Raw genomic sequence first — 27,400 nt, forward strand, 5'->3', positions numbered from 1 at the left:
GAAGCGGGAGCTACCCTTACAGAGTAATTGCTGAGATTCTCATTGCCTACCCCTCCCACTACCATCTACAGCATGTCAGATGTGCACAATTATGCATACTGTTACATGGTGTCACATACTATATGTATATTATACAGCTGTTATTTGTATTATGAACAGTGCACCACCTGAACATACTCCGTACTGTACTTTCAATGGATTCTTCACATTTGATTAGCTTTGAAAATGTAGGAGTCATGTGTAAAAGTGTGGCATCTTTCTAATATATCTTCAGCTCTGTTTTCATTGGAACCCATCAACAAGCAGGTTAGCTCCTAATTACAGAGATTTATTTTATGATGGCTTTGGCCTGTATAAATACCCAGGACAACATACAGTAGTAACTCATCAACATGCAAATAACTCTTATGTAATACTTCTGATCAGCTAATGACTGGTTTCAGGAGTACTGACCGGATCAGGCCACAAAGTACAGTAAATAGAGACACACGCTAAAAATAGCAGATCTGTCAACAGCAGCTTGTTGGTGGATTTGAAGCAAGAAAAGTTCTATATTGTAAAAAGAAATGAAATAAAAGTGAAAACTGCAGGAACAGTAGGGAAGGCGTATTACAAAGATGCAAGATTTTGCACTTCTAGTATATTTTATAGGGGTTGTATCAATTCGTAATATATCTTTGTAGGGATCTTATTGAGATACAAAGCTCTAAATTCCCTGCATAGACACAATTTTGAAAGGTAACATTCTTGCTACCTGCACCCACCACTAGGTGGTGCTTAGGAGGTAACTACCGTATTTAATGTTATATATTGCAGTGTTTCCCAACCAGTGTGCCTCCAGCTGTAGCAAAACTACAACTCCCAGCATGCCTGGACAGCCCTGTGCAGGCATGCTGGGAGTTGTAGTTTTGCAACAGCTGGAGGCACACTGGTTGGGAAACACTGATATATTAAATGCGGGTATGGTCACCGATATTCTGTTACAAAACATGCAGCATATTACGGTTATAGCAAAATCTCATCCACGTACTGTTGAAATATATATTAAAAAAAAGCAAACTGACCTGCGTTCCAGATTTTAAAGTCACATTTCAGTTTAGGCTGTGATGATGTAACTCCTGTATGGACGTAGCCCAATAAAAACCATATTCTGTACGCACCTACGTTTTCTCTACAGCAGGGATCAGCAACCTTCGGCACTCCAGATGCTGTGAAACTACAACTCACAGCATGCTAACATCCTCTGCTGTTCTTCTAACTACCATAGAAGTGAATAGAGCACTCTGGGAGTTGTAGTTCTAGAACAGCTGGAATGTCAGAGGGTGCCGAGAGACAGTCAGGATATTGTCTTTTAAATGTATATTTATCCAGGGTATTTGGAGCTCTGATTGCAATAGAGATATTAGAAATTATTCGGCACAGAATTTTGGGCCTAAAACAACACGCGGATGGAAGGCGGAGATTCATGTTAAAGGGATTATCTAGTATTTAAATATTGATGACTTATCGTCGGGATAGGTCACCAATGTCTGTTAAGTGGGGGTCCAGATCCCCTCTCATGCCAATCAGCTGTTAGAGGGGGCCTAAGTGCTTAGATGAGCACGGTCACCTCTTCACTGTATACCAATCACAGCGCCGCACATTGTGTAGTGATCGTTCTTGGTATTGCAGCTGATGCACTTGAATGGGACTGAGCCGTACAAAGCCCACGTGACCAATGGGAACAGGCCTAGGACATCCTAATACAGCTGATTGTCGAGGGTGCAGGATCTCCGACTCCCACCAATGAGATATTGATGACCTTGATCTTAATGATAGATCATCAATATTCATGTTCTGGTCAACCCCTTTAAGGCCTGTTTCATACTTGCCTTGTTATTTTCCGGTATTGAGATCCGGCAAAGGAGCTCAATACCGGAAAAAGCTTGTCCGTTTTGTCCTCATGCATTCTGAATGGAAAGAGATGCGTTCAGGATGCAATATGCCACGTGCTGCTCAGACGAGAACACATTGCTGGAGGCACGACGCTGGATGGAGATCTAAGTTGGGAGTATCAGTAACTTGTGTCGGATTATTGGGTTAACTGCATTGGAGGATAGTGCTATCTGCACCAACTGAAGCAGCGCCGTCCCAAATTAACGGATAGGATACATCAGGATGTGTTCTGTTCCGTCAGCATTCTGTTTTGTGACCGGAAACAAAACGGGAAAAAATGGTTCCGTCACAGAAAACAATGTTCGTAGAAGCCTAAAAAAACGGATTCGTCACCCATTGACTTTCATTGTATTTAGTGACGGATCCAGTTGTATTTCTGTTTTGAATTCACACAACCACATCCTAACGGAATGGATGCATCCTGAGGTGCAAAATCAAATCGGATCCGTTTAATTCCGGTATTGAGGTCCTCTGCTGGATCTTAATACCGGAATTAACAAAGCAAGTGTGAAAGCAATCTAAGATGAATTTCTGTGGGTTCTCAACTTTCAGAGGACATTACTGAAAATGAATGAATCCTTTCTGTTTGATCTTGATTAGATAATCCTGGCTACGTTTTATTGGGATCCTAACCTTTACATGCTGAAGTCAGTTTGCTGAAAATCTTTATTCATTAGTCATAAGATCGCAAGGGAAGGCACGCTTCAGTGCAAATGGTAAATGACCATCCGCTCAAAATTTATAGGGCAAATAAACAGTATAAGGGAGCGTTAGTGAGAGAAACCTGGAGGAAAGGATGGAAAAAATAGTTTCCATGTAAAATGGCCCTTGATTGGAGGCCATTAAACACCAGTATAGTCCTGGCGCCACTTTATTTTCTGATGAACTTCAGTAAAACACTTGACCTTTCTGTCTGACAGTTACAATGGTGTCGCTTCAGAGCGATGCGTCGTCTTCCGCAGTGATTATGCACACATGAATTGTTTTTCCATTATATAATTTGCTTGAACAAGATGAACAGGATTAATTGATTGTCTCGTTATACATAATTCATACCACACCGCCATATACACTGTACAGACAGGTCATTCACACCAATCACCTCTCCATTGGTGTCCATAGCCTCTTGCTAATTGGAGGGGTGTCTTCTCTATATCATATCTGGGCAGTATAGTCCCAGCAGATAAATACAGCTGGGGTGGAATGGCCATACAGCCACTTCCCAGTGGGCCAATGCCTAGAAGGCCTCCTGAGACCTCCTCAAGAAAGCCAGCCAGGTAATTTATCATCTGACGTGCCCTCCTGACTCTTGAATTCAACTGTACTGCCATCCTGAGGCAACTGGAGTAGGAGGACAGAAGGTGGCAGCTGGTGCGGGCCACCACAGAGGGGAAGGTACTGGGGAGGTATTTAGTTCTGCTGGGGCATTATTTTGTGATGCACTGTGGTATTGGGTTGTGCTGGGGTGGTATTATGTGCCACAATATGGTAATGCTTGCCCCACCTACTTGTGTTGGCCTTGCTGTCTGTCAGTTTGGGCCTGCGGACAACATGGGGCCACTTTTAGTTATTTTTCTAGGGCCAGTTTAAGTTTCCAGTTCGCCCCTGGCTATAATGATCGATCATCACCACGATGGACACTTATTTATCACTCTATCCCTTCATTTTGTATTTGAGCTTTTGAAAATCCTTCACTTCATGGTTTCTACTATCTGTAAGCAGGAGCGGATTTGGCATTTCTGAGGCGCCAAGCAAAGTTATGTCAGGGGGCTCCTATTACACCGCTAAGCTTATCCTGGTAACACTGCTTAGTTCCACCCCATTACATTTCTAATATCCTAATCCCTTATGTTCCCCACACGGTATAGTGCCCCCTTAGGTGCCCCCACACAATATGGTGCCTCTCGCTGAGCCCTAACACACAATATGGTTCTCCCCCCTACACAACATAGTGTCTTCAAAATGAATACTCATGGCCATGTTGTTCAGATCTGCCTTAGGCATTCCCTTCTTATGTTCCATCATAGGAACGGCAAAATGAGAAAGCAAGCCAAAAGACAGATCTGTCACATTACCGGCAGCAAACACTCCCAATGGAAGCCACACGGACTACAAGGAGGTCCGTTCTGTCATGGTGTCCATCATTATACTCTACAAAATAGTGCAGAATGATACATTTATGATGGCGCCTGGAAGGAGCCTCCATTGCAGATTTTAATGAAGCCTCAAGGGTACCTCCTGTGCTGTAAAGTACCAGTAACTATAGGAATTAATTTATGCAATGTTTGATCTAATATTTGCTTTTATTTGAAGAAAAAAAACCTGCTATATACTTATTGCAGTAGTTTAGCAGGCTCGTTGTTCTATATAGCAATGAAGAAAAGCCTCCAGATGTTAACCTGTCGGTGGTATGTCAGAAAGGCAGCATTTTGGCATTTGGCCCATGGAAATTTGTGGTTATGTCAAAGTAGACTTTTTTATGATGTGATTTGAGGGCTTGTATACTTTGAGACAATTTTTAATCTGGTAATTCCCAACTTCATTGCGAAAGTGGAGCCCATGCAAATTGTTTCCCCTCTTGGGGAACTTATACAGCTATCCCATCAATGCCGTAAAAGTGATAGGTGTTGTGTTCTTGAGAACGCCTGACCACACAACCCTGGCGGAGGAAACCATCCTCGTCAAATATAATTTTAGGCACTCTCTTGCTGGTGAACTGTCAAACTCTATAGTATCTATCCATGCAAGAAAAAAAGATCCATTGTTTGATCATAGACTAGCCGTCATGATCGCTGCCTTTGGCATGCAGGGAACACAACGAATGTCTTCTGTGTACCTCTAAAAGCATCTGCTTTGGCAAGCAGAATCCCTAATGCAGTCATTTGTGATATTCTTCATTGACTGAAAACCTTAAATGTTATTTAATCTCAAATAGTGTTAATAAACGGATCACACAGTGCGGCCCCTGCTGGGACCCCCAGTGGTCAGCTATAATCTGTGGCTGTTTAATTTCCCTGCAGCACTAAATATACAAAGTGGTCAGACAACCGTTACCACCGGGACTTCTTATATGAGCTCTCTCTAACCCACAAATGACAGTCCATTTTTTTCTTTTTTTTGCATATTAGATTAATTTCCCTGCAGCGTCACCGCAGGGAAAATTAAGTATTATTACAGTGTTTATTCAAGTCTGTGGTCCAGAATTATGGCGCAATTTGCACACACACAAAAAAGCGTACATATTGCACCACATTTATTAACTATTTGACACAAGGGGACATTGCATAGTGGAAAGGGAGTGTGGCTTCATGGGAAAAGGGTGTCTTTTTTAAAGGGTCATTAACTTTTCCAAAAAGTTTTCGTATGTTGTAGAGACATGTCAAAAGTTTAGATCGGTGGGTGTCTGAGCGCTGAGACCCCCACCAATCCCTATAACGAGGGGATAGAAGCGTGCTCTCGCTGCAAGAACGGACTCAATAAAAAAGGCATGGGCCTGTCTCGATTCCGTCCTCAGCAGCGAAGAGAGAGAGCGCGCTATGTGCCCCCCTTCTCTCCCCTAGTTCTATGGATCATGGGGGGTTTGAGTGCTGAGACCCCCACCGATCTAAACGTGTTTTTTTTTAGTGCAAAGCATTTTTATTGGTATTTTTGCATTAAAAGCAACAGTACAAAACCTACAGTGCACTGACTCCCACCCTTCCCTCCCTCCTCCGTGCAGTGTCCTCCTCCTCTCCCACAGCAAACTTCTATACCTCCATCCCCTCAGAAGGTATCCACCCCACGCTCACCCTTTACACTCAAGGGTCATCTACTGGTGTTCCTTCCTCTCCGAGCAGAACTAGATATTCTCATGGTATCCACTAGCCATATTCTCGTCAATTCCTGGGAGGCCAAACCAGAGTGTAGAATCCAAGTCTCCCATTGTTTCTGGAATTTAGTGAGTGTTCCCATTTTCAAATAAATCCCCCCTTCCGTGGCATCTGATTTATAACCAAGTTCCTGCTTGTTCGGACCGACAGATTGAATCCAGTACTTTGCAATCAGTTTCCTACTGGAGTACAGAAGATGCGGCTAGCATACTGTGTGCTGCCAGGCTCCACAAAAAAAAATAGAACATGTTTTATTCTTGGCCGTTTTTCGGTCAAGGATAGGACATTTGTGTAGGAGTGAAAAAAAATGGCAGCAGGCTCTCGGTTGGTATCCGTTTTTTGTGGATCTGCAATTTGCAGACTGCAAAAAATGGCTGCTAAAGCTGTCCGACATCCTGAAGCTGTTGGCCGAACGATCGAAAACTCTCTTTCCCGACTCCCCCATACATATACACGTCCAGTTCAACCAAGCGTGTATGTGTTAGCAGTGGGTAGAGAGGATAAAGTTGCGACCAGATACTTCTGGCCACGGCTTTTTATTTTCTGGGAGAACCAAATTATCATGTGAAAATAGTCACTTCACCCAGTACTTTTCTCCCCCGACATCATCTGTTAGGCGGGAGTCTAGAGCTCCCCATACACATTAGGTTGTGCGCTCCTCCCATACTTGTGGTGACCTTTTGCATTTGCTAAAGTATAGCAGTAGGCATTTTGCAGTTTAAGAGAAATTCCCATTCAGTGATTGTTGGACTGTGAAGCTATGAAAAGATATAACCTTAATGTCACATTTCGTGATGTAAATGTAAAGCTATTGTGCATTAGGGCTAGAAAACACCGCTGTGCTGACTAGGACTGAATGTGTCCTTGATGGAGACTGTTATGTCTACTGAAGATACTAGTCTCTTCTCTACTCAACATTTCCTTTTAACCTCGTACCTCCCAGATGTTTGTGTAGTAGTCACTATGTAAAGCAAATTTCAACAGAAATGATTAAAGGGAGTGGAGCCAAGGGAATTAAAGGGCATCTGTCAGCAGTTTTGTACCTATGACACTAGCTGACCTGTTAGATGTGCCTTTGGCAGCTGATGGCATCTGTGTTGGTCCTATGTTCATATGTGCCCGCTTTGCTGAGAAAAATGCAAATGAGCCTCTAAGAGCAACGGGGGCGTTGCCATTGCACCTAGAGGCTCCGCTCTCTCTGCAACTTTCACACCATCTGTACTTTGATTGACAGGGCCAGACAGTGGAAACATCATTCCTGGTCCTGTCAATCAAAGTGCAGAGGACGCGGCAGTTGCAGAGAGAGCAGAGCCTCAAGGTGTAAAGGCAACACCCCCGTTGCTCTTAGAGGCTCATTTCCATATATTAAAACATCATTTTTCTCAGCAATGCAGGCACATATGAACATGGGACTAACACAGATGTCTTCAGCTGCCAAGTGCACATGTAACAGGTCATCCAGTGTCATAGGTACAAATCTGCTGACAGATGCTTGTGGGGCTAGCTCCTCTAAATGCCATGATGCCTTTAAGGCTACTTTCAGACTTGCGGCAGAGGAACTGCCTGCCGGATCCGTCAAAGCGTATGCAAACTGATGGCATTTGTCAGACGGATTAGGATCTTGATCCGTATGACAAATGCATTGAAATGCCAGATCCGTCTCTCCGGTGTCATCCGGAAAAACGGATCCGGCATTTATTTATTTTTTTCAGATTTTTTGCAGTCTGAGCATGCGCAGACAGCAATGCCGGATCTGTTTTGCCGAAACACTCAGGCATCAATGCATTTCAATGGGAAAAAATGTGCAAGTGTCCCAGAATTTTGGACGTAGCATGCTGCGGTATTATCTCCGTCCTGAAAAGGCAAAAAGACTGAACTGAAGACATCCTGATGCATCCTGAACGGATTACTCTCCATTCAGAATGCATTAAGATAAAACTGATCAGTTCTTTTCCAGGATAGAGCCCCGAGGACGGAACTCAATGCCTGAAAAGAATAACGCTAGTGTGAAAGTACCCTTACTTGACAATCTGTGGCTTCAAGTACTTTGAATCCATATGCAAATGTAAAGGGCCTAAGCCACTCTGTGTACCCTTGCTCCTCCATCTTGCTCTGCCACCCATTCCTCTCCTTGACTGACAGCACCGATGGCTATGCAGGAACCCACTGATGACCAAAAATCGACAGCAATCTAATAAAATTGATTGTTACGGAAGAGACAGTAAAACTGTTGCTAGATAATGTGGTATAAAGCTTAGAACCACAACTTCTGAACGCCAGGAAATTGTCTTTATTGTTAGTTTATATTTTAGTAGAATAGTTGTCGGGTTGATTTACAAATAACCTGTAAGACCTTATTAATATGTTCCGTATGTGCACACAGTTTGTATAGATGGAGGAGGGACCCCAAGAATAATTTCTTCTTATGGGACCAAGAAACCCCAGTCACACACTGATTGCAGGGTCGCCAACCAGAATTTTTCTTTTTTTCTGGACAACTTATCCCAAAATCACGGACAGCCAACGTTTTTTACGGACAAATTGGAAAACCATAATGAATGATAAAGATAAGTAATACACGTCTATAGCTCAATATACGGTACTTGTAACACCTCATTACCAGCATTTACCGTGAGGTGTGAAATGAAAATTATCCTCAAAATAATCTAGTCAAGTACCACCAGCCTCAAAGAAATCACGGACACATCTTTTTTTATTTTATTTTTTTCACAGACACAGAAAAAAAGTTGCCTCTTTTTACGGACTGTCCAGAAATTGGACAACCCTGACTGGTTGTAGATGGGTAATATAAAGGCATATGGGACAGTGGAAACAAACCTCTATCTGCGGTGTTCAGTCCTTGCATATTTGTCTCTCTTGAAGTAGATGCCATTTCACTTGTGAACGCAAGGACCGCCTCTGCAGCTAATCTTTTTGAAAATTCTCTGGGGACAGACTAGTGAAGTGTCGGGATCACTGCTAAAGCTTTCTGCAAGAGAGTGCCTTCCCATAACAGAAGTATGATTTAATGATCATCCGGTTAACGCCTTCTATACAAAAGATGTGTTAACCATAGACCTAATTGGGCACCGCTAACGTTTTTGCAGATGGTTGTCATTCCGTACAACATATCCCTCAGCTGTAAAGTGCTGCTTCACTTTGACCTCACACTTTGTAACATAACATTGGGCGCTGTAAAGTTTTCAACGAAATCAACAATTGCTAAAGTGCTTGTTAATCGAGAAGAGGACTGCTATAGATGGGTGTTAGCTTTGTGGTAGACCACTTACTATTGTTATTGTTGTTTATAGGATTGCCCAAAGGCAGGCTTAAAGGGGTATTCCCATCTCAGACAATGGGGGCATATTGCTAGGATATGCCCCCATTGTCTGATAGGTGCGGGTCGCCTTCTGGGACCCACACCTACATTGAGAACAGACCCCTGAAGATTGTGGAGGGTGCACTACGCATGCGCAGCCTCCCTCCATTCATTTCTATGGGGCTGAATAGCCGAGCTTCCAGCGGCCCCATAGAAATGAATGGGAGCATTAGCCGGAACAGCGCAGTGCACTCCCATACAATCCTATGGGGAGAGCGTTTGGCGGTGGCCGGACCCTGGAAAACCCAGGTTCATCCATCCACCACCTTTCCTGCTCCGTTCTCAGTGAAGGTGCGGGTCCCAGGGGTGGAACCCGCACCTATCAGACAATGGGGGCATATCCTAGCAATATGCCCCCATTGTCGTAGATGGGAATACCCCTTTAAAACACTGTTCCTGATTACCTCAGACAAGACGATCATAGAACAATAATGCCTGCTACCAAAGTGTATTGAACAACTCATCCAGAGCATTTAAAGGGATTCATCCATGAATAATGTAAAAAATGAAAAACTTGCACAGTCTAGAACATGACAATCTCTTTCTAACAAAGATAGAACCAGCCCTGTACCTCACATGGATCCAGAGATCTCACCATTCATTGCTCCTTTTTCTCTGCTAGATTTATTTCAGCATGGCAACTCAAGGGGCTTGTCCTTTCTGCTGCAGTTGGTGGCATTTGAAGAATAGAACTGAGCATGTGCTTCCATCTCGGTTTGCAGGACAGAGAAAATAGAAAAAGAGCAAACAGCAGGTGGCGCTATACAGATACATTTTATTGAATATCTCAGTAGCTATAATACATTTTTTATTACGTGCAATTACAAAAGTAATCAAATCCAGGTGCTGGTTTAAAAACTATAGAATATGTTTCACGGGAAAACGCCTTTAACTATTACGACTTTTAGCATGTTTTATCATGTGCTATATTGGGCTCCTGTTGTGTTTTCTTTGATCTTGTGTATGACCACGCCCCTAGTAATTTTACCACAAAAAATACAACACTGGTTTGTTTTAATGCACTGCATGTATTAGAGGGCCGCTTTCGCACAAGAACTGAGGGTACAGTCGCACCTACCTGTTTTTGATACAGTTTTTGAAGCTAAAATCAGGAGTGGACCATAAAAGAAGAAGAAAAAAGTATTAACGGCAGTTGCCGCTTCAAAAACTGCATAAAAAACCTGAACGTGTGGCGATACCAATATAAGTAATATTTCGGGCAAATAAATTTTAAAATTGATAGTGTGTACATAAGAAAGACACCCCTTGACGTTTCCATGACTTTTTATCTTTTAGATATATGTTGGCTAAACCGGGAAAGCGAAAGTTTGACGAGCATGAAGATGGGCTGGAAGGCAAAGTGGTGTCTCCAACAGATGGGCCATCAAAAGTTTCCTACACTTTACAGCGCCAGACTATCTTCAACATTTCCCTTATGAAACTCTACAACCACAGGCCGCTGACGGAGCCAAGCTTGCAGAAAACAGTTTTAATTAATAACATGTTGAGACGGATACAGGAGGAGCTAAAACAAGAAGGCAGCTTGAAGCCTGTTTTTATTAGCACTTCGCAGTCTTCTGATCTTCTTTGTGACACGTACCAGGAGGCTCAGCCTGCATTCAGCCATCTCAACTCCCAGCCTCTTCAACCCACTGACTTATTAAGCACTACACCACTAGAGTCTTGCCTCACTCCTGCCTCTCTGCTTGAGGAGGACACATATTGCACTTCCCCAACAGTCCAGCAGAATATTTCTAGCAGCAAATTAACACCACCGCCTCCACCTCCTCTTGTCCAGCCAGTAAAAGACAGTTTTTCCTCAGCATTGGATGAAATTGAGGAGCTGTGTCCATCATCTACCTCCATAGAGGCAGCTGCAGAAGCAGCCGTGCATCTAAAAGATGAACCTGTTGCAGCAGGAACCCTCAAGCCTGAGGGAACACAAGAGAATAGAACAAGTGAGCCAAAACTAATGGATTCTCTTCCAGGGAATTTTGAATTAACAACCTCTACCGGCTTTCTTACAGACCTAACTTTGGATGACATCCTTTTTTCTGACATTGATACGTCCATGTACGATTTTGACCCTTGCACATCCAATAACGGAGCAGCCTCTAAAATGGCACCTGATGAACTTCTCAAAACTTTGTCTCCTTATAGCAACCAACCGGTAACCCCAAATCAACCTTTTAAGATGGACCTCACAGAATTAGATCACATAATGGAGGTTTTGGTGGGTTCCTAAAAGTACTCTGCATAATCCTTATCTCCTTACCCCACAGATTCACAGCACTGTGCATGTATACTTTTGCCTTTTTTTTTTGAAAAAAGAAAGAAAAAAAGGATCCTGTTTATCTATTGCATTACGCTGTATTGGAGTGCCTTCTGTATGACCACTTTGGAGATACTTTATAAGTCTGTCTCCAGGGATGGTCGTACCACAGTCCACTGAAGATTTCATACAAACTCTCAAGTGACAACTTAAACATCAATTTAAGTTGTCCGTGTATAAGCACAAGAATTACGTTGGGGAACGCTGTAAATTGCATGTGCATAACTGTCTATTTTTTCAATAAGGTTTATTGCAAGAGGTAAATTTTATTATTTAAGTAATCGAAACCCCTCTTTTTAGCATTTTAGGTTGGGAGGAAAAATTGGAGGCATTAATTACTGCTTTTTTCAGTAAGAATTGCATATATCTGGCTGCTTGGATCCCCCTTGCCCAAATGTTTTTATATTTTTGTACAGATTCTGTCATTTATTATATTGTTTTTTTTAGAAAAGGAAAAAAAGAGAAAAAATAAGCTGAAACAAGTGCAGCAATGTTTCAAGCGACAAAGTAATTTTGATAGGATTTGCATATGAATTTCCTCCCCAATTAAAATGTACAATATTAGTCCATACCTTTTATATCTAGGTTCTACAGTCCAGGGCAAATTTTTAAAAATAACTTACCATCCAGCTATATTTGAAAGGAAATGGGATAACTTCCCATCGAGGTGCGAAAATGACAACTAATTGGCAAATGATCTGCTCACCCTGCTAAAAGTATTATTTTCTAATTTCAATTTCTTGGCTGGGTCACAGGCTTCCTCTAATTTCTCAAATCTCTTAACATGGTCCCTGCTAATATTATGACTGTTCAACTTGCATAGATGTATTAAGTTAGAATGTTGCTCCTTAAAGTGAACAAAAAGTTTCATTTTTCAACAAGGACGTCCATCTACTCGAGGACCATTGTCACCAATACACTCTTGACAACCGTTTTGGTGGCAAAAACAATGTTGGCAGTACATTTTATTAAATTACTAGGAAACTGACAATTTTTATGACATTTATGTAGAACAGGGATCAGCAACCTCCGACATTTCAGCTGTGGGGAATCTACAACTCCCAGCATGCACACTTACTTGGCGGTTCTCAGGACTCCTATAGAAGAGAATGGAGCTTGCTGGGAGTCGTAGTTTTGCCAGTACTGGAGTGCCAGAGGTTGCTGAGCCCTGATGAAGAAGCCCTCATGATGCACAAGTGTGGTCCTGCTGTTAAAGGGGTTGTCTGCTTTGGACAATCCCTTTTGTTAGAAGGGCCCCTTGACAATATGTCGATCACATAGTATACCACTGCTGAATCCACAAGCTTTAATCCCTGGGAAACCGGGCAATAAGGGTTTACTTTCCCTACAGCTCCACCACATTGGAAATTAAAGGGTTTATCAAAATTTTCTAAATGAATGGCCTACCCTTAGGATAGACCATCAATATTAGATCAATGGCAGTCTGACTCTCAGCATCCCCATGACCATCTGCTTGAAGGGGCACCTTCATTGTTTACATGGAGTTTTACACTGTTCCGTACTGCCCATGACATACTTTTCGTATGAGCTGTGCTTGGTATCGTCAGGGGTGCTGAGAGTCAAACCCCACCAATCTAAGGATAGGCTGTCAATTTTCAAAACCTGGATAACACCTTAAGGCATTACACAGTGTCCATCCAAATCGGTGGGATGTCTGTGTAATGCAGGACAGTCCTCCACAGTGCTAGATGCTCTTTGGAACTGCTCTCGACTCGACCAAGAGATGGTTTTTCCTTACTGGACAACCCCTTTAATACTGTGTGCAGATAACCAGATCAACATTATCTAAGTGAAGAAAGACCAATGGACAAGTGTTAAATTTAGTAAATGAAGGCACCAATTGCCTCCTTGCAACTGTTATTACCGCCCATTTGCTGTCATGTCTCACGTGTCCAGCTCCCTAGTACACAATACAAATCACGACACTGTAATAACTTGCCTTGATCCTGAAAAGCCTGAACAACAAAATGATGTCGGGAAATTCAGCCATGTCCTCCATGTGTACATTTTTTTCCCATCAGACATGTGCCTTTCCATTCATATCCAAAGTGTACAGATGTGTTAACAGGAACACAACCCAAGCTATTACCAGGCAAGTATGCTCTGAAGTAGGACCAAAGACCATCTGTAGTTCTGAAATGGTGTGCACCCTCTTTAATGGTAAACAAGTTTGACCTAAAATTTTGTCCCACAATATTTGCAATTTGCCATCGTTGACGTTTTATCAGTGTTTTATTAATGCATACATTTTCATGGTACGTGAGCTCAGATAGAAGCATGGCCTATTACTAAAGCTGCCCATAGACAGAGATGTTGTGACGTCTATGGTGACTGGAAGCCTCCAACGTCTGGTCAGAGGAAACAGGAGTTAGACAAGTTGATTTCACCGTTCAGATTCTTTTGTTTCACCTTCAAAACAGCCTGTTGAAAGGTAGTGATACCCCACGGGGAGATCCAGTTCACAGTAAAGAGCCAATGAGGCTAAATAGCTGCCTTCAGTTAATAAAATGTCCATCTAGCCCACCAGTGTTGGTATGGTGAAATTCTCATGTCTATGGCCAGCTTTAGTGTGATTAGATTCCCTTGTTATATTAAATTAATATTAATTTGAATCCTTCCATACAGCAGATAAATATACAGAAGACACAGAGGATAACTGCCTTATCCCTTTAATCATAATACCGTATCTTCTTCAACTAATATCCTTTTAAAAACTCTGATCGGAAATGACCACTTCAAATCATACATTTTATTCCCTGTGTAAGGTTCAAAGCAGTATGTTTATGCCTACCAAAATATGACAGATGTTAATGGGGTTGTCCATGGGGCAAAATATTTGGAAAAGTCTTCAGATTGATCAAAACATTTTTTGTTAAATCGATAATCCCCCTGCCGCCCCCATTCCGATGCTTACCTAGTCTTCACTGGTCTCTCCTTCCTCTCAACACACAGGAAGTGCCCGCTCAGCCAATCACTCGTTGTAGCAGTCACCCACCTCAACCAACCACAATTTGCTGGGTCATCTTTCCTGGTAATTCCAGCTTGTCGAGAACGGATCAGTGTGGAGAGACTAGTGGGCACCTGGTAAGCCACTGAATGGGAGCGTTGGAGGATCAGTGAGAGTCGTTATTGGTCCTTTTATTCTTTTGTTAAACCAATCTGAGCACTTTACTAAAAATTTTGCTCTGCTGGAAATCTCCTTTATTGTGGTCCTCCATGATTGAGATGTAACAACTCAAAGTTGTGAAATATTAAAGCTACAGCTGTCATTTTTTGGAGGGGAAGATATTATTTGTACCAAAGTTGGAGCTGTCCACTAAAGGGCAGTTTTCTCTTGAGATGTCTGTATGCTCTCCTCTTCCCCAAGGCAGTGATTACTTTACTTTCAAATTGTGGAGAACATATATAATGCAAATTCTTCCATAGACAAGTTTAGGGGGGTGTTTATTTATTTTTTTATTAAACTTTATGGGGGAGATTTATCATGTGCCAGTTTTCTGCTGCTCTCGTAATTTTCCCAAAAAGGGGGCATGACGAGGATGGAGAGGGAGCAGGGCCAGTCGGCCCGGCACATTTATCTTCATTTATCTTCAGATACCTGGTGCAAATGATGACAGAAAGCTACAGCAGCCCTAAGCTGCGTACGGACTGCCCGAGGATGCGCCTAATTTAAGAAGAGGCGTGTGCTCCATTGTAAATTAGTCGCATCCTCCGGCAGAGCAGGAGATTTCAAAGACCGGCGTAAAACACCATTCTTTAATAAATCTCTCCTTTCGAGTTTTCATTGACATATAAACACCCCAAGCTACCTCATAAGAACCATTGCTGACCCAGTTTTGTAGGGAACCCCTTCCATATTTATTTTGATTTTAATAAATCCGTCTTCACTATGCCTCATTCACATTTGTTGTAGGGGAAAGAGGGGGCGCAGAAAAACTTAAGTGGGCAACGTTTTCATATTTGGTGAAACATAAGTAAAGAAAAAGACGTGATGTATGTTGTATAATAGCAAATGTTCAAATGCCATTCTACCTAACAGATATTGTGCTTCTGTGAACATTGTCTGAACCATGAATTACCCATTACTGGGTTTTGTATGCAATTTTTATAGAGTTAATTGTCCTTCTTCACTTTAAAAAAAGTGACAAAATGGGCTTACGCGATCAAAAACTTTCAGCTTTTTGTTCCCACCAAATCTGTCAGGTGACTCTGCCTGCTCATACGAAAGAGAATGGCGGTGCACTTGAACAGGAAAATGCTGTAAGAACCCACTGAAAATAAGAATCCTACTGGTTGCTACGTGATAACGCTTTCTGTATCACACACTATTACCATTACAGTACACGTCTTGCCTTCATTTGGGTCACTTTGCTTGCAGCATACTTTTTTTTCTATTGTACATGAGAATACTCAAACCTTGTCTGTGAGCAGGAAGTAGTCAAATCTTTTAATATTTCATGGGATTGTCGAGAGTGACATCATCACTTGTCTTTGCTTTTCCGATGCTTTTATATCAGTTTGTTGTATATTTGTTTCACTCTTACCAATACTATGTGTAAAAAAAATGTTCATGGCTTTCTTTAATTTATCCTTTTCTATTTAATTTTGAAAACTGTGTCTTCTTGTATGTTTTGAGGTGGAGGCGAGTCAAAAATATCATTTGTCAGCCATCTTGAATGGGTCACCTTTTTAATACAAGATCTTAAGAGGGCCATACACCTTATATAGCTGTCACCTAGAGCAGTGTTCCTCAACTCCAGTCCTCAGGGCCCACCTGCCGGTCATGTTTTCAGCATTTCCTTGGTATTGAGCATGTGATATACCGTAATTAGTGTCAATGCATCAGGACTTACCACAGGTATTCATTCTGTGGGATATTCTCAATTCATGACCAGTAGGTGGGCCCTGAGGACTGGAGTTGGGGGAACACTGACCTAGAGTCTCCCATACATCTATTATTCCTGCAGCCCTCCCCATACACATGCATGCTTACATTCCTCTGCTTATCTCCCGTGGATTGGGCATGTTGACATCCAGAAAGCCTTATCGTTCTTTCCCCCAACTTCTAACGACATTAATCTAATGTGTATGGGCACCTTGATAGTCTTGTATCAAAAACGGATTACATTTTTGAGCTGGTGTTATAAGAGTGTTGCCGAAAACAAGAAATGTCTCCAGACCTTTCTCTAGACTCTGTGCAGTATTTCTTTGCTTTCTGTATGGTACTTTTAGCTGTTAACTACAGATTGCAACCTACTATTTTATATGTGCATTGCTTCATTAGAAATTACTTTTATATTAATTTATTTTAAAAAAATTAAATTATGTTTTTTTTATGTCATCTGGCAATTATAAAGCGGTCTCTGCTCACTTCTTGCCGTCGATCAGCTTGGGTTTGTCTATGATAGGCACTTTAAGGCACCACACTGACAACTTTTACAAAGGAGTCTACGAGATGGCAATGGGGGGGGTCTATGATTGTGACAGGCTTGTATTAAAGTTTGCTTGATAATTCTATAGATATATATGTGTGCACGGGAAATGTGAATTTACTCTGCTTCAAATGATTTGCTAAACGAAACATATAGATTTCTTTTAAATTTTATTTATTTTATAGCATGTATGATTTAATTATATAAAGGGACGTATTGGAGATTACAGAACGTGTTTACAAAACGGGCAACACCATGCTGAAATATGTAAATGTTTCATGAGGAAGATGTGTTTAATATTCTAACTGCTTTTGTATTTTTTTTTGTCCTACTGAGGAATGTAGCCATTTCGTATAGGTAAAGTATTTTTTTAAAGTGAGCTTAAATAGTGATAAAAAAAAAAATATTCAGTAGAATGAAATGACTTTATTTTATAATTTATAATATTTATTATTTTCTGAATTATTTAACAATGCAGTCTCCAGAGGAAAATAGTCTCGTTAGCAATTGTCATGAACTGGATAGGTGATCAGATCAACTTGAACTATTATATAAGAAAATTACCATTCCGTACTGTGTCTTCTGGATCACTCCCACTACAGGCAGGAGACATACCACTAATAGAGCTGCAGTGAAAAAATAAAACATTTCCGTCAGGACTGGGGCTAGATTAAATCTTACTAACTAGTGATTTTTTATAGAGTTTTTTGCAATCAGTAAGTGTATTATTTAATTCTATGGTTAATTTCTGCATCATATCATAGGTGGAAACACTTCTTAAAAAATTGCAAAAACTCTAAAAATACAAAATGGCTACACTTCTGATCTTTGGCAAATTATAAGCACTATTACCATTTTTGTTTTGTTTTTATTTATTAAATTTGATTTATTGTTTAGCATACCTACTATTTTCTGAAAACTTGTATGCCACATACATGAATCCAATCCTTCAAGAGCATGTATACATTTTAAGTAAACCTATTTTGGGAGAAAAGAGTCAGTTTAGGGTTAAAACTGTAGAAGAAAGATCTTGTACACACTCACGTGCAATGATATGACAAGAACTGAGCAGAGCCGATCAGCTGTGATTTTGAAGTGATGTTTCCCTAAGTTATTATACCTGTTTTTTTTTGTTTTTTTTCAGTTATTTTTTTCTTTTTTTTTTCTTTTTGTAAATATATTTATTTTATTGTGAAGCTAACATCTGGATTGTAACATGTACAGAATGTATGGTAGGAATGTACTCTGTTTAGGAATGTACGTCCATTTCAAAAGTGGGTGTGAGGGAAGGATAGGAAAATGTCTGCCATACCCCTCGGTAGGTGTAGAGCTGAAAAAAAATAATCCAGTTTTGTGTTCCAGTATCTGAAGTCCAGAATTAAAATGAAAAAAACATGGCTGCTGTCAAAGAACAGCATCACACCCGTCCTCTTTAGTTCGATGGCGCTGATCTGCAATACCAGACACAACCCAAGGACTAATGTGGTGCTGTTTTTGAAAGAAAGCAATCATGACTTTGTGATCCAAGAAAACTCCTGTCAGTTCAGGCTACTTTCACATCTGTGCTTTCCCTTTCCACTATCGAGATCCGTCATAGGATCTCAATAGCGGGGGAAAACGCTTCAGTTTTGTCCCCATTCATTGTCAAAGGGGACAAAACTGAAATGAATGAAACTGAGTGCTCCAGAATGCATTCCTTTCCATTTGGTTGCGTCTCCATCGCGGACAGAATAACGCTGCAAGCATCGTTTTTCTGTCCGCGATGTGCTGTTCATGCTATGCTATGTTAAAGATAATACAACCGGATCCATTCATAACGGATACAGACGGTTGTATTATCGTGACGGAAGCGTTTTTTGCTGATCCATGAGGGATCCATTAAAAACTCTGGTGTGAAAGTAGCCTTATTCTTGTTATTTCAGTTTTAGTAGCTTATTTAAAATAATTGACATTTTAGAAGTATTACATGTCTTCCAACTTGATCAACACTACCTTTGCCATTAAAATTGCTCCCCTGCCCTTCCCCGCCTTCATACGGTGCATTTTGTACACATGGCGTCCCGCTATCACATAGTTCATCCTGTGTTTTATGCTGTAGGCACATTATTATAGCCATGGTATCCCTAGAGGAAATATTTGTTTCAGCATTCAGTCTAACTTTATTCCTTTTAAATAAGTTCTCTACCTAAATGTGCTAAAGAAAAATCCTGTTACCGGTAATAATGCAGGCTGACATTGGGCAAGCCACCGCTTGACTACAGCCAATCTACCTTCTGCTTTGTGTGTAGGGCCGCCTGCCTCTAATCACTCAGGCTCAATGGTCACTGAATGGGGCACATAGGTCAGAGACTGAGACTTTCCAGTGCCATGTGTCTGTCTTTTAATGCGGTAGTAATTAGATTTTTATATAATAGATTTAGATGGAGTACCACTCTTGTTATCCTGAAACACAAACGACTTTATGTTCTTGAAGCTCCTGGGCCTCAGTGCAAAATCTGTAACAGCCCCTTGTCTACCATTTTCCTATATATAACACTGTTGTCATCTTATGTGGCAGAGGGACCTTAGGCTCTGGGGTGTGACTGCTACCTCTGCACCCTCTTTGATGTGCTGTTTCCTTGTTGCAGTCAACTTTTTTTTATTTATTTTTTATACACGACACCCAACTTATTAGTGAGATTTGTATCTTACTAATCTTGCATGAAAACTAGACAAATTATAATCGTTTTAGTCTTACATTTCATAAACAATAATTTATTTGATATTTTTTCTATTCACAGACACATTAACATTTTATTTTTTTTAAATCGAGTACAGAGAACTTAGCATAATATGTGGCTGCGTAGTTTCCATTTGCAGTAGAAATTCTGATTTATGATGACAGGCAGACATAAGCTTAACAAGTAAAAGTGTTTTCATCACCTACTCGCACCCCAGGCATCCATTTTACAGCTCAGTCCATCCGTACACTAGCAACCACTGACTTTGCCTCTGCACCTTGCATTTGAGAACTGTAACCTAAAGTATGTCGTAGTGGTAATCTATGATGTCAAAATATTGTAATACATTTCTATAGGTGGATGTACATGATGTAGGAAACAAACCAATGTTGTGCCTTCCCTCTATAGGGGTTTAGTTATATTTCCACAACCACTGACATATAATAATCTGAAAGTTTATGAATTTGTAGGGTATTATTATATATGAATTAGTATTATTATATATAATGATTAAATTACCACAACATGAATGAGAGTAAGGCGTTGTCCTGTTAGAGGGGTTGTCTACTTTTCTCATTATATTGATGACCTAACCTCAGGATAGGTAATCAATATCAGATCGGCATTGCACTCCCGAACCTCCCTCTGATCAGCTGTTGGAAGAGAAAGCAGCGCTCGTACGAGCACTGCCTTCTCTTCACTGTTTACCTCTAATTGTTTATCGTCTCACTGTTGCAACTGCAGTGGTGAGCAGGTGTAATTGCAGCTAAGCTGTCCCATTCCCTTCCATGGGACGACCCCTTCCTGTTCACTGATCACTTAGTTGTAATTACACTGCTCATGGCTGCAGTTTCGATGACAAGCAGATAAACAGTAAAGAGAAGGCAGCTCTCATATAAGCACTGCTTTCTATTCAAACAGCTAATCGGGAGGCATGCTGGGAGTCGGTGCCTTGCCGATCTGATATTGGTGACCTATCCTGGGGTTAGGTCATCAATATAAAAAAAGCAGACAACTCCTTTAGGCTGGCCATACACTTAGACAAATGTCGGCCAAAGTTGATTTGATGTAAAGGGGCCTCCGTACCCTTCCCGACGGCAGAAAAGGATCGGGCTGTTGGATTTAAACAGCTTGATCCTTTTGTTCTCAGGAAGATAGACCACTTCCAGTGGCGTTTCTCCCCTCATCCTGCTCAGGACATTTGCATGCTCGGTTAAACTGAACAGGCATGTTTATGGGGAGGGATAGGGGGATGGGAAAGATAGCTTTAGACCAAGGCTGGCCAGCATGTGGCTCTCCAGCTGTTGTAAAACTACAATTCTCACCATGCCCTGCTGTAGGCTGATAGCTGTAGCCTGGGAGTTGTAGTTTTGCAACAGCTGGAGAGCCGCAGGTTGGCCATCCCTGCTTTAGACCAAGCAAGCATCCTAAAGGCTATGGCTTGCCTTACTAGAAAGAGCTCCACTCTTGTCCTTGGGCTTTGTCTGTTATTGCAGTTCACCACTTTAAAGCTGAGCTGCCATACTAGGCAAGGACAAGTGTGGCGCTAGTTTTTCTTTATTTTTTTTGGGGGGGGGGGGGGCAGACCCTTTCTTCTAATCGTGGTTAATCCCTTAACTTGGCTTCCTTTATTGTTTTGCACTTTCACACCCCTCAATAAACAAACACCTAAAATGAATTCCCAGGAGTTTTTCCATTATAATAAGTGCTTTTCGAATACTGGAACACAAAACTTCACTTTTTATGCAAATTTTTATAATTTTTGTCTTTGCAGAAAAATGTGCATTTAAAAAAAAATAATTGGGCAATACATGAAATGTCCACCGTCTAAACAAAGGCCGCATTTTCCTCCTGCAGACCTTACAGCTGTGCCTTTTCTATGCAATACGACAGACAGAGTCTAATATCAAATTACTGTATTCACTTGTAGGTATGGGCTGTAAAGCAAAACAATTGGGCAACTGTACATGGAAATGAGCAGTCTTTTTGTAGTTTTATATTATACAATAAACATTTAAAATAAAATTTTTGCAAGTTGTATTCTTCTTCTTCTTACCTAGTTGTTTGTGTTATTGATGCCCAAAACAAGGCAATCTTCTGTTGGAGGCCACATTGCTCGATTATACTTTTTGGTTGGTAAAGAATTTTAAAACAGAGACTTTTTTTCCATTACTTTGGATCAACATAGTAGGATTATACAGTCCTGATCGAAAGTTTAAGACCACTTGAAAAAGGGCAAAAAATCATATTTAGCATGGCTGGATCTTAACAAGGTTCCAAGTAGAGCTTCAACATGCAACAGGAAGAAATGGGAGTGAGACAAAACTTTTTTTGAGCATTCAATTTAATGAAAACAACGAATAAACTGAAACAGGCTGTTTTTCAGCTGATCAAAAGTTTAGGACCACACCTCCAAAAAAAAACTAAACCCCCCCCAAAACAGAAATCCAACTTCCAACTATGAACTCAGTAATGAGTAGCTCCGCCGTTATTGTTTATCACTTCCAAAATTCGTTTCGGCATGCTTGATGCAAGCGTTTCCATCAGGTAAGTGGGAACATTTCTCCAAGTGGTGAAGACGGCCGCACGAAGGCCATCTACTGTCTGGAACTGTTGTACATTTTTGTAAACTTCCCTTGCCATCCATCCCCAAAGGTTTTCAATTGGATTTAGATCAGGGGAACACGCAGGATGGGCCAAAAGAGTGATGTTATTCTCCTGGAAGAAGTCTCTTGTCCTGCGGGCATTGTGTACTGTAGCGTCCTGTTGAAAAACCCAGTCGTTACTACACAGACGAGAGCCCTCAGTCATAAGGAATGCTCTCTACAAAATCTGGATCATTTAAGAAATTCCAAATTACTGTCTTACTGCGTCCCACCATTGTTTTGCCTTTGCCATCACAACGTGTGACTACCTGACAGAAAATGACAATGAATCCACATCTTTGCACAGATTTGGCTCAGCTGAAAAACAGCCTGTTTCAGCTGATGATTAGACAGTTTGGTAAGGGCATTTTCAGTACAATGTAGAGGGCAAAAGCCAAATTGTAAGGGGCCAAGAAGATAATTTGTAGAAAGGTAACTTATTAGGTGAGAGTAGACCAGATGTTCTAGGAGATTAGAGATTAAGGGGAGATTAGAGACATGTCAAGTCAACAGATGTTATTTCTCGTAGTGGGGTTATAACAAAATGTTTAAAATGGGACAGAAAGATGCCTGAAGAGAGGAAGAGGTTAAATATTGTAGGTGACTAATAACAACCAGTGACAGGGACTGGAGGAGATATGAAGGAATGGGATGACTACTACATGTAGTTGGTCAAGAAGAGATTGGAGACTTCTTCTGTTATAGGGTCAAATGAGGAGACAAGAACAAGAGGTTGTGTTAGAGGGAGGGGTATCGAAGCTCGTTGGTGTCTGGGAGATTATTTCCTGTCTGATGTTATCTTTGAAGTGACCAGATCTTCAGCACAGATGTCAGAGGTCATGTGCGCATTTCAGCGCTGAGGAGGGAGCGAAAAGTATCAGAGTTGTTTTGGGTTATTCAAAAGCGATGAGATAAACCTATCCTGAATAGCTCGCATCAATGCAGCAAAAATGCTATCCCTTCCTAAAATGTTGTATTGTTTTTGATGTCTTCCACTCCAAATATTGAGGAGGCTAATTGCACAACTTCAGTTAGATCTGGTGAACTTTATCTGGGGTAATAATTGTCCCAGGGTATCAAAATCAGCCTTACATCCCCCAATAAGATCTGGGGACTGGGAATCCCTGATCTTTATAAATATTACCTAGCCAATCTGGCAGAGCTGGCATTAGAATGGTGGTCCCCGTCCACCTCGCAGTGAAGAGACATATGTCAGACGGCAATCTTTGAAAGCTGTGCTGGCAGCATATAGTATAAAGCGTTTTCAGCACAACCTGCCATTACTAACCATGCAGGCCACAATGTTTATCTGGGCTCACCTTGTAGATTCAAAAAAACTTTTTTACATTTCACCAGTCAAACTTCCTACTACTGCTCTGGAATATCATATTCCTACCATCTCCCTCGCAGCATGGTTATCTCAAGGTATTCATTCCATTGGCTGCCTATATGAAAAATCTACCAGGGAGGATTTATCAACACTCCATAATAAGTACCTACTCCCAAATAAATTGTTCCACCAATATCTCCAGAAACTGCATTTTCTGAGTTCTCTGCAGTCACAGTTTTTTTTTCAGGAGAATAAACCTCTCAATGCCTTCCTTGATAACTGCAAGACCCCACGTCCCAAATTATCCACCCTTTACTCTAGTATACTATCCTGTGACACAGAAAATAAGCAGCCATTCATGCTGAGATGGGAACAGGAAATGGGGAAGTCTTTCTCCATTTCTCAATGGCGGGAGGCCTTCTACTGGTCCTTTAAATTCTCCAAATGTGTCAATCATGTAGAGCAGGTGAGGAAGATCCAGTTGCGCTTGTATCTGACCCCTAATAGACTGGCCCACCTGGTTCCCAACTATTCTCCATTATGCTGGAGGGGGTATGGTGAGGTAGGAACCCCACTGCATATGTGGTGGTCATGTCCATCAGTTAGCACCTTCTGGTCTGAAATTATTGATATTATTAAAGAGGTCACAGCAGAAAACCTCATTCTCTCTTCGGAACTGTCGATTCTGCATAGAAGACCACTAAATTCCGGTGGTCGTTTGCTCACATCCATATTGTCCGTCAGTGGAAGCTGGCGCAAAGCCCTTTAATTGCTGAGGTTGTGCAGTCGGCCAACTCGCACATGCACTGTGAGATGGTTTTTGTCCCCACTCAAGGGAACCTGTCACTGGGATTTTGTGTATAGAGCTGAGGACATGGGTTGCTAGATGGCCGCTAGCACATCCACAATACCCAGTCCCCATAGCTCTATAGCTCTGTGTGCTTTTATTGTGTAAAAAAAACGATTTGATATATATGCAAATTAACCTGAGATGAGTCCTGTCTCTGAGATGAGTCACGTACAGGACTCATCTCAGGTTAATTTGCATATGTATCAAATTGTTTTTTTTTTTTCACAATAAAAGCACACAGAGCTATGGGGACTGGGTATTGCAGATGTGCTAGCGGCCATCTAGTAACCCATGTCCTCAGCTCTATACCCAAAATGCCGGTGACAGGTTCCCTTTAAGCTCCAGGATAAGCGCTCATAACCAGTGGTTGGCCTGGCTTTCCAGTCGCTTTGCCGCTGCCCTGCCTGATGATATCATGTAACCTACATCCTGTATACTTTGCTCAAATAAGCACTTTTCTACATTTGTATCATACTACACCTGTGTAAGGTCATCTCAGTATGTCTTACCTTAGGATGTAGTACGTTTCGGTCTCTGATTTATGCTCAAGGACAATGTACTCCTGCTTTTCTTAGTTTGTACTCCTTGTTTGTAACTTTTCTTTCACTGAAAACTTCAATAAAAATCTATTGAACACAAAAAGTGATGAGATAAGCGAGGTGAAATAGGTTTACTTGGCAAGGTGGGGGGCAGAGTTGTAGGTTTTATCATAAATTTATATGGAGAAAATCTGCAGATATTCATAATTTATTTTACAGTGCCCTTTAAAAATAATTGTGCTTAGTAAACAGTGCCCCTGACAGTAAGAGTGCCACAAGCATATTGTCTCCCAAAAACATTTGTGCGAAGCTCATAATGCCTCTGACAGTAATAATGCCCATTAAATGGCCCAAAATGTCATTTTCACATGACCATAATAATGCCCAAACAGTACTTCCAAAAATAACTGTGCAAAACAGAATGCCCAAATAGTAAGTGCACACCCAGTACTCGCAAAAAAATGGTGGCAAGCAGAGTGGTCTCAACAGCGCTCCCAAAAGTTACTGTGCCAGGGCGTCCCCCATACTAACAATGCTCCCAAAAGTCCCACCAAGTGATAATACTCTCCCAGAGTGCCCTCCTACAGTGCCTCCAATAGTAATAATGCTCCCTCACTGTGCCCCCAGTACTAATAACACCCCTTATAGTGCCCCTAGTAATAAAGTCCCCAATAGTATCTCCCATATTTCCCCCAGTATTTATAAGGAGCCTTAGTATAGTGCACCTAGTAGCAGAAATGCTCCCCTGTATTGCCCCTAGTAGTAAAAAAAGCAAAAACTAAACAAAAACAAAACAGCAGTAGTAAAAATGCCACTCATAGTGCTTCCCAGTAGTAAGGAGGCCACTATAGTGCCCACATTTGTAAAAATAAAAAATAAAAATTCCACTAGTGCCAACAGTAGTAATATGCTGTCCCAGAAGTAATAATGACCCCCTACAGTGTCCCAGTAGGTATAACGCTGCTCCATAGTATCCCCAGTAGTAATACAGCACCTTGTAGTGCTCCCAGCAGTAAAATAGCCCCCATAATGCCCCAGGTAGTAATAAGGACCCCATAGTGCCCACAGTAGTATGCTCCCCCCAAAGTGTCAAAGAAAACAATCAAATGCCTGACTCCCATTCCATGCCTTAATCTTCAATGCAGGGTAGGCCACTGGTCTTCTGTGGCCTGCAGCCTGAGCTGCCTGCACTCTGGCTCAGTCTGTCACAATGATATCAATGCATTGCCTGCACCTTTGATCCAACCTCTTATAGGCTTCGTGCCTAGTGACCTGTTGCCTATGAGGTGAGCAGTAGAGCAGGGAGTCATCAGCTCCTGTTCTGCAGTATTCAACTGTATTGACACCCTGAGGATACAGATAGAGTTGATCGTAGGCTCGTAGCACTTGCCCAGAGATTCAGGGCCCTGAACAAACCCCTTGAGGAAGCTTACACGAAAAGCGCGTCGGGGCTGCGGATCATCACTCTGGTACTTATGTTATCATCTATTTACTACTTTGTTTATACACACTGCCATTTCTTTATACTTTGCAGATTGCACTTTATATATGTATTTGTATTTGGCTTAGTGTAGCGTTTTATGGGTCTTAGGTCAGGACTCTGCATTCTATACCTGTCTGGGTATTATCACTTATTGATGTTTGTACCTTTTATGACCTATCTACTATATGTTCTATCATGTTATCCAGATTGTGATCTTCCATTTATCCTTTGTGTCTTTTATCCACTGCTGTATTGTATGTACTTGTATTTTTATCCATTTTATGGTTTAAAGGGAACCTGTCACCTGGATTTTGGGTATAGAGCTGAGGACATGGGTTGCTAGATTGCCGCTAGCACATCCGCAATACCCAGTCCCCATAGCTCTGTGTGCTTTTATTGTGTAAAAATAACTATTTGAAACATATGCAAATGACCCTGAGATGAGCCCTGTCCATCTCGGGGTAATTTGCATATGTATCAAATGTTTTTTTTTTTTTACACAATAAAAGCACACAGAGCTATGGGGACTGGCTATTGCGGATGTGCTAGCGGCAATCTAGCAACCCATGTCCTCAGCTCTATACCCAAAATCCAGGTGACAGGTTCCCTTTAAATAAAGTGTATTCGTTATCAGTTGTGCTATGCTTTTTTCTTTGGTGTTGCTCTTCTAAAAGAGGTTCTGCAGCGGTTGGGGTGTGTATGAGAAGAAATAATGTGCATCCCATTATTAAGAATATTAGCTGACACTCGGATTTGTGTGACCTGTATGAAAGTTTCCCCTGTGGCATGTTCACTAAGTACAAAATGTGTCTATATAGTGTGTTTCTTTCATATCAAGGAACTGATGTCAGGGAATACAGAGATT

General features: G+C 41.3%; 1 protein-coding gene across 1 annotated transcript in view; it reads left to right on the plus strand.

Annotated features, from left to right (window-relative positions):
- The window catches only part of SERTAD2 (SERTA domain containing 2), an 85,920-nt gene extending 64,207 nt beyond the window's left edge, over positions 1-21,713 (plus strand). Inside the window, exon 2 of the mRNA XM_044289928.1 lies at positions 10,480-21,713. Coding sequence (XP_044145863.1) covers positions 10,484-11,428 — 945 coding nt within the window. The 5' untranslated portion in view covers positions 10,480-10,483 and the 3' untranslated portion in view covers positions 11,429-21,713. The remainder of the gene's footprint in view (positions 1-10,479) is intronic.
- The last annotated feature ends 5,687 nt before the right edge of the window (positions 21,714-27,400 follow it).

The sequence above is a fragment of the Bufo gargarizans genome, chromosome 4 (genome assembly GCF_014858855.1).
Source record: "Bufo gargarizans isolate SCDJY-AF-19 chromosome 4, ASM1485885v1, whole genome shotgun sequence".
NCBI lineage: Eukaryota > Metazoa > Chordata > Amphibia > Anura > Bufonidae > Bufo > Bufo gargarizans.